This window comes from Anopheles stephensi, chromosome 2, assembly GCF_013141755.1.
Source record: "Anopheles stephensi strain Indian chromosome 2, UCI_ANSTEP_V1.0, whole genome shotgun sequence".
Lineage (NCBI taxonomy): Eukaryota > Metazoa > Arthropoda > Insecta > Diptera > Culicidae > Anopheles > Anopheles stephensi.
The window spans coordinates 46,672,738-46,686,499 of record NC_050202.1 but is presented as its reverse complement, the minus strand read 5'-3'; the positions used below and the strand labels follow the sequence as shown (position 1 = coordinate 46,686,499).

General features: G+C 42.6%; 1 protein-coding gene across 2 annotated transcripts in view; it reads right to left on the bottom strand.

Annotated features, from left to right (window-relative positions):
- LOC118506979 (mucin-2) overlaps positions 1 to 13,762 on the bottom strand; it is a 43,036-nt gene that overhangs the window by 17,017 nt on the left and 12,257 nt on the right. For both annotated transcript variants that reach the window (XM_036044839.1, XM_036044840.1), the window contains exon 2: positions 12,081 to 12,190. In XM_036044839.1, coding sequence (XP_035900732.1) covers positions 12,081 to 12,122 — 42 coding nt within the window. In that variant the 5' untranslated portion in view covers positions 12,123 to 12,190. The remainder of the gene's footprint in view (positions 1 to 12,080; positions 12,191 to 13,762) is intronic.

Below are 13,762 nucleotides of genomic sequence, written 5' to 3'. Positions count from 1 at the left end.
CCCTTTTTTTCTGAAACCATTCCATCAGCGGCTTTTATGATGAAGATGCTGTAAAGTCTAGCAGGAGCAGGGAAACTGAGAAGAAAAAAAGAAAAATCACGTGCTATTTATTGACATCCAGCGAGATAGGTGGTGCGTCTTTATTTATGGGCCTCCTCGACGTAATTACCTTGGGTTAACTGTTTTTTGTTGTTGGTTTATTTGGTTGTAGACCGGTAACCGCACACAAAAAAATCTAATTGTGGTACATCACCTTCGGGTGACATCCTAATTGGCATGTAATACCGTTGAGATGTCACCCAAAAGGATTTTATTGCTCATTAAATAGAAGACTTAGGCTGGATGCTAGACCCATGTTTAATGACGGTGTTCACAAAAAAGTATTGGCTCATTCTGGAGGTAATATTTAACCTCCAGCTTAATATCCGGTACTAATAAAAGACTTTCGGAGAGAATTTACTTAGCCAGTTTATGGTAGGTGATTGAAAGATCAAGGGCTATTGCTTTTAAATTGTCCCAAAGCATCCGACCGAATGGGTTAAAAATTGTTTGCTTTCACACCTCTGACCTAAAATCTGATCTGATCCTAAAATTAGATCCACATTTTGAAAGTCTCATCTATAATTAGAAACATAATAACGGATTATCGTGCTGTATTGATTAGTGGCACGACATGTTATAATTTAGGGACTTTCCGACATCACTTCCAGTTCCAGCGTAATGCACTATGGAAGATGCTAACGAGCGATGCCGTAATGACTGTCTAAAGGTAGGTTTAAGTGTCGACCTTGACAGTACTGCCCTTTCACCCTTCGCACACGCTTAATCTTGTGCTTAATTTAGCTCAGCCCCTGCCAGGCTGTGCCTCATGTGTGATGGATGAGAAAGCGAAGCCAATTGAAGCCACCGGCGTCGATCGATACATTTTGCCGAGCCGTGTTACTGAATTGGTGGGTGATGTGGGGAAATTGTTTTTTTGGTCAATAAATCATCTTCAAGTCGATGAACTGTGGCGTCCATGCAGTCACATGACTGTCGACTTGCGGATCTGTCTGACGCCTTGTCTAACACGTTTGGTGATGCCAGGTATTGCGTAAAGAAGCACAACGCGCCCCCAACGCTGGGATTGAAGCCACTGTCTGGGATCGATCAATCAGGATTGAGTGTATCGAGCGTTCATCGGTCTCATCTGGGGTTGGTTTTTTTTGGGGGAGACCTTTTGCAGAAATGCATCCCTTTGCCACAGTCTGCTTGCCGACACAGGTGGTTAGGGCTATCGAGGGATCTGCGGGACTAAATTTATAGTCCATTGTGTAGGTCTCATTTCGTTGACCATCCACTGTACTCGTTCCGTGTGTGTGTGCGGCATGTCACCCAGCCGTTGCCTATCGATGGCTTTACTTTGATTGACTTATTGAGATGAATGCCGTGCAGATGTGGAGTGTCTTCGGCTGCGTCGGCTGTAAAAGGTTACGCATTAGACGGACGAGCCAACGCTAAATAGCACGCATCATAATTACCGCATTTGGGTAATGGAGCTCCGATTTGTATTTATACACCGTCCACAAAATGTCGGCTTTGGCGGCACCGTTCAGAACAAACGAATTGCCGCGTGTGAGGGATACCTCCGGGTAGATGGTAAATGTCAATCTGTAGTGGAGAGTCTCGGTTTGCGGTCGAGATCATCCGCTGTGGTTGAGGTTGTCATCCAAAGCACATATCCTCCGTTTGCTGGTCTGGATGGTGTGGCATGGGAACGATACCTCAAGCGCAAATTACCGTTCTCGATCGGTGTTTTTCGATAATAACAGCATACTGCAAATGATACGCACGCACGGTCGGCATCGGAACACCGATTATGGAAGTAATGAAAGTCCCACTAACTGGGTGACGGGTAAACAGTGGCATTAAATTTGATTCCGTAATTGAATCATGCATGCAAATGAGCGTACTTAGCGGTACGCAAGGATGCGAAGAAGAATTGAAGATTGGATAATGGTTATTTAATGAAACTGAAGGAGAGGAAGGAGATTTCGGAATTTTATAGCAAAGTACGCGAAGGAAGGATGTTTTTTGGTCGTTGTTCGCAGTACTAAAAATACACAGCCGTACACCAACGCCACCACGCGCGCTTTACATAATGCGCTCTAATATTTTTTTATTCGCCGAGCAGGCATGAGTCGCCCGAAACATGACGTTCAGCCAAACTAATGCAGCCAGGGGAGAGTGAAAAATACAGGATAATAAAAAAGAAACATTGCGCGGCATTACGAGTACGAACGTATGTATCCTTGCAGTTTAAGCGTATTGTGATGCTAATTGTAAGCGTATGTTAGCCAGACAGGTGAGCACACCTTGGCAACCTCGGTAGAGGATTAAGGGTGAGATTTGTGAATCATTCGTTATTCGGTGGGTAGTTGTTTTTTTGTGTGTGTATAGTGGCGTAATAGTGAGTGACATGATCCGGGAGGATTTAAAAACCCCCGCAGAGGCTGGTGTTATATAAATTGGCCGATTGGATGTAGGTTCAGGAATTTGGAACGCTTTTAAAAATTGAGGGCTGTAGTGAAAATTCCAAGCATCTACATTGTTTGGTAGATTGTGGAACCTTTTTGGTATATATATTGATAGAGTTACTCAAAGTCGTGTAAAGTTTATGCTAAAAATTTGAAGTCTTTAAATGGTAATGATTCTTGTTTGAGGTCCAATCATTATTCCATGAGCTTGTCTAGACTCCGGGGCCGGCCCGGCAGTAGAAGCGACATCAGTCGTTACACGGCAGGACTAGGGCTCGAATCCCATCTGGGTCGTTTCCTCATTGTGAGGACTGACTATCGAACTATGCAGTAACAATAAGTCTAGTAAGCCATAAATGGCAGGCATGACACAAGAGGTCGTTGGGCCAAGAAAGCAGAAAAAGTTGTCTAGACTCAATGCTGTTTCTTCTATTTAGAGTTAAGAATTTTGAAAGGTTATTCAATGGTACACCTTTTTAGACCATTGTGTAGATTTTTCTTCTTACCATTTGGAATTAAGTCGAAAATTTCATAAAAAAATGCTTTAAAATAACAGTAGCATCACTAAGCAAACGAAGCTTCCTTTTCCAATTTTGGCAAACACTTGGCTCGGGCTTCAGTTAGTTGTCGTCAGTTCCGATTGAAGATGAAGTTTTATACAAAAATTCGTAAAAAGAATCCTAGTCCTTTCCAATGCAGCATTACAAGTGCCGAGGAATGCTTAATCTTAAAACATACCATGAGGAAGGCATCTCTTCAACAGAAGTCGATTATAATATCCTCCATTCACATGTCTCAGACGTTCATTTACACGTTCAGACAAGACATGTTCCGGATATTCTGTTTAGCAATGGTCTCTTGAAGCGGTCTCGGAGTCTCGATCAGTCAAAACTTCACAGAGCGTTTTAACTTGAATCGATTCTATATCGCCAAAATATGTTTTCTCCTCGAATAAATGCAGATATGTAAACCTTTGGGGTTGATTGATGTTCAACCTTCTTCATGTTCAAAGATAATTGGCTACACTTTTGACAAGATATGTGCGCAGAACCCTGCTCTAATATGAGTTGGATTATTGATGCGACATGAGCTGTTAATTTGGGAACGTTTAGGGAGACCATGGTGAGCCTTGTAATAGCCGAGACTTAGTTTAGTAGTAAGACAACAAAACTACAATATCTTTAAATTCTGGTTTAATTTGGTTTTTGTTGTAATGGTGTCATTATTTGATCAAGAGTGAAAGTGGTGCTATTTTTATTTCCCACTATTTATCATGATTTTTTTCGACTCAAAAGTCTCTTAAAAACTTTTTTAAATTTAAAAAAAATATTTCTTCAAACATTAAATTCAGCGATTGATGATTGCAGTAAGAAAAGCGCATCTTGCAACATTGGCACATCGCAGCCTTTCCCAATCGATCACATCACTTTGCCCAATCTGCTCTCCCGTTCAATAAAAGATAATTCATTATCCTCATTCCTTTATTAGGCTTCCCTTTCCGATTTTCAGTCCCGTACTCTATGCTACCGTGTTTACCGCAAGGCGCTAGTCTGCTAGTGTACGCGGTCTGGACCTGATCCTTTCCAGGGCCGGTGGTATCATCCAATCAACCGGTTCGCTCTAACGAAGGAGCGTAATTAATCAAGCCATAACCCGTCGCATCGCAGACAGTACCCGGTGGGAATCGATGGGCAGCCGATCGCTTGGCTTTGACCTTTTGGTATTTTCTAAGAATAGCGACAACGTGAAGCGTGCGAATTGATTGATGAACGTTGCTATCGGTCGATTGGGCCGTGATTAGGTAGTGTCAAAAATATGGTTTTATTAATAGCTCCTGGGATATAGAAAGAGAGAGAGAGAGAAGCGGCGAAGGAAAAAAAAAAAACAAAAACGCATACGGACGGACAGATCGACTGGAGGAATCCAATAAGGATTTAGTTGACCGTTACCGGCGAACCATTATCAAAATGTCCTTGGTGGGTTCCATAATCTTTACTGGTACCGGCAAGCAGCTCCAAACGCCTTTTGTGTGTCATCGCCGAGTGCATCATCGACTTTGTTGCGTGAGTGCTGCTGGCTGTCGCCCATAGCTAAGGCGAACCTCTTGGCCAAGGTTCGCCAACTGTGCACCACCGTTGGTCGGCGTTGATTGATTGTAATTTTGCTTACAGATGATTTGATTTGCATAAAACCAGGCGTTACTAACTGGTGACGTGCGAAGGACACACCGTCAGACGATCGGCGTTGTACGTGAAGATGGGGTTGCTTGTGCATCGCTGCGGTGTTTGTGTGTCATTTGTGTACAGGTGCGTACGCAATTAGACAACACATTTTAGTGCGGAGAGTTTGTACAAAGACGCGGTACTGCAGAAGTAGAGGAAGATTTGCATAAAGCTAATTACTGGTGTGAATTCTTGAAGTGATCAAGAAGGGTGAGTTATTCTTCGAGAAGGGTGTAACTGTTTCGTAACAAATCCCGTTTGGTCTACAGTTACTTAGTAAGCTTGTACCGCTTTCAGATGTGATTCATATTGTTGTAGTAGACTCCTAATGATCGCTTGGTTCTACAATTGTTTCACTTACTTGAAGGATATCAAGACTTCTTTGAAAAAAAAAAAAAACGAGTCATTTTTTTACGCTACAAGACTCCTCCCGATGTGGTAAGAGATACCCTGACGCTGATATAATTTTTCATCAATAACGACCGATCTCATTCCGAACTCAGGTCACGGAATGCTTATCGGGAAAAATTCGTCAACATCGGTAATATATTTCAAAACTCGTACAGGGCGAACAGGGCAACTGTGTAGGTTGGTCCACCGGTCTGTTTATTTCGTTTTGTATTTCTTTTGAGGACAAACTTTCTTTCGTCACTCGAGGCGTCGTAACGTCTGCCGCGCACCTGGACGAACCCGGTCAGATGCATCCCGGACTCTTAGATAACAGCGATAAGCGTCTCTTTGCATTCGGTCTCAAGGGCACCGAGGGATACAAACACGCACACGCCTTACTCCACTAACTTTGAATACCTTTTTTTCGGAGCCGTATCTGGGTCCCTTGTTAGATAACAGCGTGCGAGATTGAACACCCCAGGATGTCCCTTACCGGTCTTTCGAGGCACGGTTTTTTGGAGAAGCAAAACAACACCATCCAGCCCAAAACCGATCGTCTTGAGATATGAATGCAGAGGATTGGGATTGGGCTTTGGGTTTAATAGATAGATGGGTGAGGACATATATCGAAAAAAATATGCAAAACAAGACCATCCTCTAAGACACGCACATGAGTCAACCTGTTGTGTCAAGGTGCGTAGGATGGGTCCGGTGTCTTCTTCCCTCCCAGCCACAAGGGGTCCGGTTCGGTTCGAAAGGGAGGGGACGGTTTTGTGGTGCTGTTTTTTGGCTTTTTTGGGGTGGAGTCACACGTGTGCGTGAGCATTAGCATAAAAATGTGCGGCTCGTAAAGTCATTTCAAGGTGAACCAACCGAAACGTTCGGTTTGAAGATGCCATCCACCTCGAACTGGATGGAGGCTGCAAGCACAGCAGCAGAGGTAGCAGAGGCAAAACGAGGTCTCTAATTCGTCTACCGGTTCGCTGTGATGTGATGAAGCTCTTTGTGTTCCCCTCGTTCCGTCCTCTCTCAATCATGTCCCACTCGTATGCTGTTTTTGTTTTATTGGTGCTTTTTTCACTTGCCTGGCTGCCTGCCTGACTGCGTTGGTGATGGAAAAAGTTTGGCTAGGGCCCTTAGGCCCCAGGTATGTGGGGTGAGTTGGGTCCCACCGTACGAGCTGGTATTTTTAGAGAATTTACAACCGGCTTCCAACTTTAGACGGTACAGGTCCGGTTGACCTTTCGCTGACGGACCTGACGCATCTCTGAGCGATGTTTCGCGACGTAGCTCGGCGGTACGCGCTAGCACTAAGGCCCTGTACCGAACAGCGGGACAGTCCTTGTAATCTTTGGCGACAAATTAAATTCGATGGTTTGGAAAGTATTTTGATTTGTGTTTTGTTGGGTGGTTTTTTCTCCACAGTCAAAGTAACAGAACGCAGAACGATGCCTGGCTTCGCAACAAACTTTGCAAAATGGAGACTTCAGGTACGGCATTGAAATATTCGCGTGGACGAATTAGCTGCCCAATTAGTAGCTTTCTGGGCGAGCAGTTTTTGTCAGGGGTTTGCGTGTTGTGAAGGTTTGATTGTGATAAATTGCTTTTGTGAATTTTATAATCATGATACAGAAGTTAGCGAATGATAACGCGTTTGCTTTACCCGGGGTCAATGGATGGATTTTTTTTCTATGGAATATTTTGTTTAATTAGATGTTGGGTAGGATGTTAAAGTCGTCTGGAAGTTACTATTTAGATTTAGTGTTTCTATGTGTGAATTAATTTTTTTTAATGTTTCAGATAATAAGCAATAGGAATAATTTTCTTTATGAATTCTGTAACTTTTTAAGACATCATTTTCGAATGATGCGTAATAAATTTAATTATTTGTTATCATTTGTTAAAAGTGTGTATTGAAGTTTCTTTAGGGAATGCTGATTCGCAGAGGACAACCGAATCGAGACTTCATGAAGGTTGCGCAGTGTTTCTTCAACATCGTGAAATCAAATCAAAATGAGATGGAAAATTGCGACGGATGTTTTGAGAAGAAAGGACCAATCCAGCAGATCGGATCGGATCGAGCGTTCGACTGACGCGTTTCTTTCACAAGAATTTTCGAGGAATTAAGAGGCCTTCTTAATTCCCCAGACAGGAGCCCACTTTGCCCATTTTCTTCATGGCGCAATTAAAAATGATTTCAAGGGAACATCTAGCAACAGCAAAGTGGAATTAGTTACAAAAATAAAATCCGTTTTTGCGCTCTTTCCTAAGAGGATAGTGGCTAAGGGCTTGTACCAAGTCTGGAGGCCGATTTCGATGAACAGGGTAACTATTTCCAATTATTCGAATAAAAGGCGCCAGTCTTCACAGGGTAGGACCGGGGTCCAAATCCCATCTGAAGCTCTCCCTCACAGTGAGCAGTGACTTACCAACTATCCAGTCAGTCTAGTCTAGAAAGCCAGAAATGGAAGGCATGACTTAAGAGGTCGTTAGGCCAAAAAAGAAGAAGAAGTATGGTAAGCTACTGTTGCTATAAAAAGTTTTTAGCATGATTTATGTATCCTATTTTCTTCTTTATGAACAGATAGTTGTCAAATTTAGCTTGCACATCCTATGACAGTTCACAATGCGTTGAGTAAGAAAGGTTAAAAAACGCAGATATAGTAAAAAAACTGTTGTTTTGCTACAGAAAATTTAATTTTTTTAAATACATAGCTAGACTATGTAAAAGCAGAATAAGAGAAAGCTTACGAGCTCAGAATAAGATTTTAAAAAATTGTTTGAATTTGAAATCTGATAACCAGTCTTATTTTATAGCATATTATGCCATATTTTCATGTGAATGACAAAAGGATAATCAGAATCAATTTCTAGATTACTCCAATGGTATCTCAAAATCCAACAGAAAATTTTACAAAAAAAAACAAATTGATTTGTTTAAAATTGATACAATAACCGCAGTTTTAAGATCTTTTAAAAAATCTAGCCGCTCTTATTCTATTGTCTGTTACCATATAAGTGTTGTTTAACATATTTGGACATGTTTTTATTCAATTTGAAATCGAGTTAACAAAATGATTCTTCTTTATTATTTTAATTCTCCATCCAAGCTAAGCTGATAATATGTGAAGCGATCCTGTTAGCAGCCAGTGTAGAGAGCTCGCGTGAATGAGCTTTATTTTACGACACTTGGCGGATGATAACACTACACCCAACAGGTCGAAGCTTAATCGATTAACTCACACTTGTGACTGTTTCCAGTAGGTAAATTGAAACACAAACACCTTGCGTACCGGAACGTGCATGCCCTAGCACATAGCTCAAACGAAAGCCATCAACCGTTCGCGCGGTTCGTCGCGAGATCATGCAAAGTGGCTCTCGCACAAATCCGCACTGATCCATCCTATTGCTCGTGTATCGTTTGGAAGCACCATCATACTAATGCTACAGTAATCGTTGGCTGGATTGTGGCAGTAAACTTAACGATGATGGAAGAACCGCTTCCACGTCGCGACCAAGATAATAATAAAAAAAGACGCAAACAGCAAAAAAAAAACACTGCAAAAAATCTCTCCAACAGTTCGAAGTACCGTGAGCCAGGGAGAAAAAAAATGGCAGCCTGGCCAAGGGCGTATATAAAAATGAAAAATAAAATCAACCTGCTGCCCCGGTCACCCAATGGGGATGGCCCAACCGACCAGCAACGACGCATGCAACGACGCCTACCGGGTCCAGTATGTTGGGCCCTTCCTGTGTTCGGCGTTCGGTTTTTGGGTTTTGGGAAAGCTTATGCAATCGCGCTTTTTATTATCGAGATTTACGGTGGTATTATTTAGTTGTCGTTTTGGTCGTGCTTGCTGCTGTCGAACGATTGAAGATGTTCCGTTTTTTTGTTTTGTTTCGTTTGGAAGATTGATGTTGAAGTTTCGAATAATGACAGGCTTCGGTCAGCTGAACGGAAGGGATCGAGAGAAGCGCCAAGATACCAGAAAAAATGTGACAAGGCAGTCGAACATTCAACGGGCAGAGGGTTTTGTTGGTTTAATCATCGCGGGTGTTTCCCTTGCTGATCGGCGATTTTTATAATCGCTTTTAATGTTTCGAGTGCGTTCATAAAATATTGACCCTTACTTTGAGTACGATAAGCAGTTTTGCATTTTTACTGTTTGGCTTAGCGTTAACATTTATTAAATGAACTACCATCTCGCATTACGTCTGCAGATGTAGAGACAAATTTCATCCGGTCCTTTGAATTGGTTTCTGTCTCATCGTAAAAAAGCACACACTCACGCAACGCATCTACGTAGTACCCCCTGACCCCGATTGAATGCCCGGCGGGAACACGTATCCTCCCGACGGTTTTCACCGACACGCGGTCGTCGATCGAAAAATAACAATCAATTACATTCACCCATGCAGACATTTGCTGCTGAGAGAAGATGCGCCAACCGGCCTATACCGCGAAGTGATGCAATCTCTACCCCCGTCCCGCGTACTACGGGGTGTCTCGGTGACTTTCGCCCTGCTTGGGTCGGTCGGTTTCGTATTTACATGCAATCGATTACTTTTGGGGAGGGACCGGGGCCGGTACGTACAAACAAGTTTATTCGTACGGTGCGGTCTGGCAATGGTAGTGTTAAGTGCAGAAGGAAGATGATGCGCGCTTTCTTCCCTGCAAGCGAGTGACTTCACCTGAAGCCGCACCGCAGTTGATTCGGTAATTCACCAATTATGGTGAAGGTGACAAAACAGGTTGGTGTGGAGGTCATTTTACGAGTGGGCAACCGAGTGGCAGTCAAGAGGAAAAACATATTTTAAATTGTGGATGGTTTGACTGCTTGCGGTACGGGCTTGCCGGTGTCGACACTTCGGTCTTTTGGTAATTGGACTTCGGTAAACATCAATTCGGCGGTTAGGCGTAGAACGTGTACGTAGGGTGCATCAGCAACAGCTTGTTGAAGATCTTTGATAGGCTGTTTATTATTACTGTTAATGATGGTTCTTTACTTCTGGCAGAGGCGGCTCAAGTCACTTTGAGGTCCTAAGCAGAATAAAACATTGAATACTCCTAACACATCGAGTCAGAAGCAGAGGCCAAGCGGAGACTTTATACGAGGCTCCTTATGAAGTTCTTCTGTTTGGGCTCTACAGCTTTTGCAGGTCTTGGCCTGGCTTTACTTATCTCCCTCGACTTTTTCGTTACTCGTAGCTGGAAAGGCGTTCCGAACTAGATTCGATATCTAGTTTTGCCGTGTGAAGATCGGCCCCGCAATTGCTTTGATCATTGGACCGCCCCCCTTATAGATTTCTAATTTATCTAGACAACCTGGACCTCAAAACCAGCTGAAAAGAAGATACGGCTGTATCGATATAAACGGTGTTTCTTGTTGAAAGCTTGGGGCCCAAGCATCTGCCTAGGTTGATTATACTGTGATCCGCTCCCAACTTCTAGGCTCCATTTGGTGGAGACTCATTACTTTAAGAGGACTATAACTCTCATTTGTCGAATGAAAAGCAACGGATTCTCTGGAGTTGTGTTGTTAAATGTTTTTAACGTAATAAGCTCTGTTGGAATCCCTGTCAAGCTTCTTATCATCGTCTTGTCATCATACTAGCTTTCTAGATCAGAACAAAAGTGTATCTAACAGCATTAGGCATGTTAGGTTTGAGATGTGCCCAGGTCAGTATGGAATGTCAAATCGGAAAGTCGCAACTTGGTTTCTGGGTCAGAAAGATGGAGCTGACAAAGGAAATTTTATTATTGATGATCCAATTGAGCCTAGGAATTGGAGCAGTTGCCAATTTGCTGAATATTGTGAAGGAGATCCTCATTTAAACCTGTCCATGTCTGTCTTTGTAGTAAACATTACTAATTGCCGTCAGCAACGAGCTTTTATGGCGTAAAGTTCATTCGCAAGACTGCTGTCCAATTGTTCTGTGGCAAAGGATGAACAACAGCTTAATGCAAAGGTCTTGATTGAACTAAAAACATCAGTACATAATTTTGAAGGGCGGGCGATCGATAAAACCTGCACATTGGAATTGGTATTTAAACCCAATACGAATTGTGGTTGATGCAGAATGCGGATGTTGAATGAACTAGTTCGTACTAAAAAAACTGCCAAGCAACGCTTCCAACCGTTTACCACCTCTATGATAATGGCACATCAAAGTAGAATCGAAGAAGACGACCCTTTCGATCGAATATTTCACTCCCTCTCGGTTTCTTTCGAACCAGTTCAAGGTATGTAACTTCAGACATGATGAAATTCGTTCAACCACACGATTTAGATAAGAAACTAAACAGGTTTGGAATTGTGATTTCATGGACAGACAATATGTTGCTTCCTGCTGGGGCTTTGAAATGAAGTAAATGATTCACAAAATCTACCTCAGTTGTAGTCGGAAAAAAATCGTCAGCAGAATTTTTTGTAAGTGAATGTGAATGGTCAGAATATCCTATCTGATAGAAAATCGAAGCTTATTATCTGACGACTTTTTCCCTCGTCTCGATGTAAAAAGGAAGGAAATTAGAAAAATCGGTCAGCTTAAAACGGGGCCTTAACCGTACCGAAATCTACCTTTTAGGGACAGTCCTTCAATGTTCAAATCTCTACCCAAAATCGAACGATTGCGAACGAATTTGCATACCGGAATGGATTTACATAAACGGGAAGCGAACGATGGTGATGACGATGATGAAAATTCCTGAACCGATCGTACCGAGGATATACACTTTTCACACCAAAACACTGTGCTTTTGATAACTTTCTAGGTTGAAGCTGGGCCTGCCAAGCTAATAATAGAGCGTAAGGGTACTATTTTATCTGACGCTAATGTCTATGCTAATGACATTCCACCGTCTTCATTCGATGATGGGATGAATTTGTCAAACATTGAAACATTTTTCGTAATCCTGAAATTCTGGAATAAAGATGTTGCGATGGCTTACCTGAACAAGCAGCAGGATTCCGACCGCTCGAAATCCTAACATTTTGAAGCAGTAAACCACTCAGTGGCGTTATAGTTGAAGGGATGCGCTGTTGTAGGCTCCTTGGAGCTCTGAAATAGAGAGAGACAGAAAAAAAGAAGGGACGTTATTCTAGAGTAAAAAAATCGAGGGCAGCATGTTCGAATGTTTTTTTTTTTAATATCTTATTTCAAATAGAGCCGTTGGGAGCACATCAAGATGAAAGGCCATTTCACAGATGACTGTCCTCATGCAGAAAGGTCATGTCCGGGAATCCACCACACTGGCTTATTAATATTGCTAACTTCATTGCAATGATGAATTTTTCCCGCCACCATCAACACACCCGAAGACAGCTGTCGCCCTTTTGAACGTGAGATGACGAGAAAAAATAAAATAGCAATAACTGGTCTTGCAGCGTAACAACGCTTCTTTGCCGTTCATTAGCGTACCCGGCCGATACGAGTAGCAGCGCTTGATGGGTAAGACTCACCAGCAGCTCAGCTCAGCTGAGCCGTCTATTAATTGTTGCCATTATTTGTTTGACATTTAGAGTGTGGCTTGCAGCTACACCTTAACGGTCCGATTGGCCGGTCGGGACTAGCGACGAGTCACCACGCTTGAGCGTGTAAGGTGGACCGCACGCTAAAGAAGATGATCCGGTATCCGTCCACTGTCCAGTACTGCGGCATGAACAGGGGGAAAGGGATGCAATGCCTCGGATGGTACCTCCACCAGCGGACACAAAGTGGATGAGCAATGGGACGACTACGGAGTCGTGAGTTATGCATTTTGATCGGCGTTAAATCGGCGCCTTTTAATCGCGACCTCCTGGCCCGAAGCTGGCCTTACCGTTACTGGGACGGTTACGACTGGTCTTGGTGGTGGTGGTTGGAGGAGTAGTCGTGGTTGGTATTAGATTAATTTTCCAGTTTGCCGGTGGCTTACTCTAACTTTCGTGGTCTCTCTCTCTAAGTGTAGTAGAACTGAAGTGTATATGCAATTGGGTAAAGAGAGGTCAAGATTGGTAACCTCGATCGGTAATCGAATTTTGACTGATCGTTTGCATTCATCGTGATAAATAGTTAAAAGCGTTAGTTAAAGCTGTCTAGATTATATTAATGGAGCTACCAGAAACCAGACAAGAATAAATGGTAGTAGATATTAAATTCTGATATTGGATTCACATATGAGATGAGCTTAAATAGTAAAATAGGCTACCCATACTTCAAGACTTTAAACATTCCTGGCTTGATACTGGCAATAATTAAGGCGAATTTCAGAAGTCCTTTTTCTTTCATCAGAAAATCTATTTGGCTACCGTGAGTCATATCTCTATTACTGTCAAATTTCGGATGAGTCCCGGACGGTTCAAACTCGGGGGATAGAATTTCAACAACTCCGTACTCCATAATTGGAATAATACTATTTCACTGTTAGTGCGATCCAGCGGGAACACACGGTATTAGCTCACAGGTTAGTCGAATTAAATTTAACAATTACTTATCTCTTCTCCAACATCTTTTTCATTGACAGGATTCTTTCATCAACAACTTATAATGAGGCTAAAGCTCACTATAAAGCTGTTCGCTTGAGTGTTAATTCTACAAGTACAATCATCTAAAGAACGCCGCTAAAAGACGAAAGATTCCCTGCGAATTATA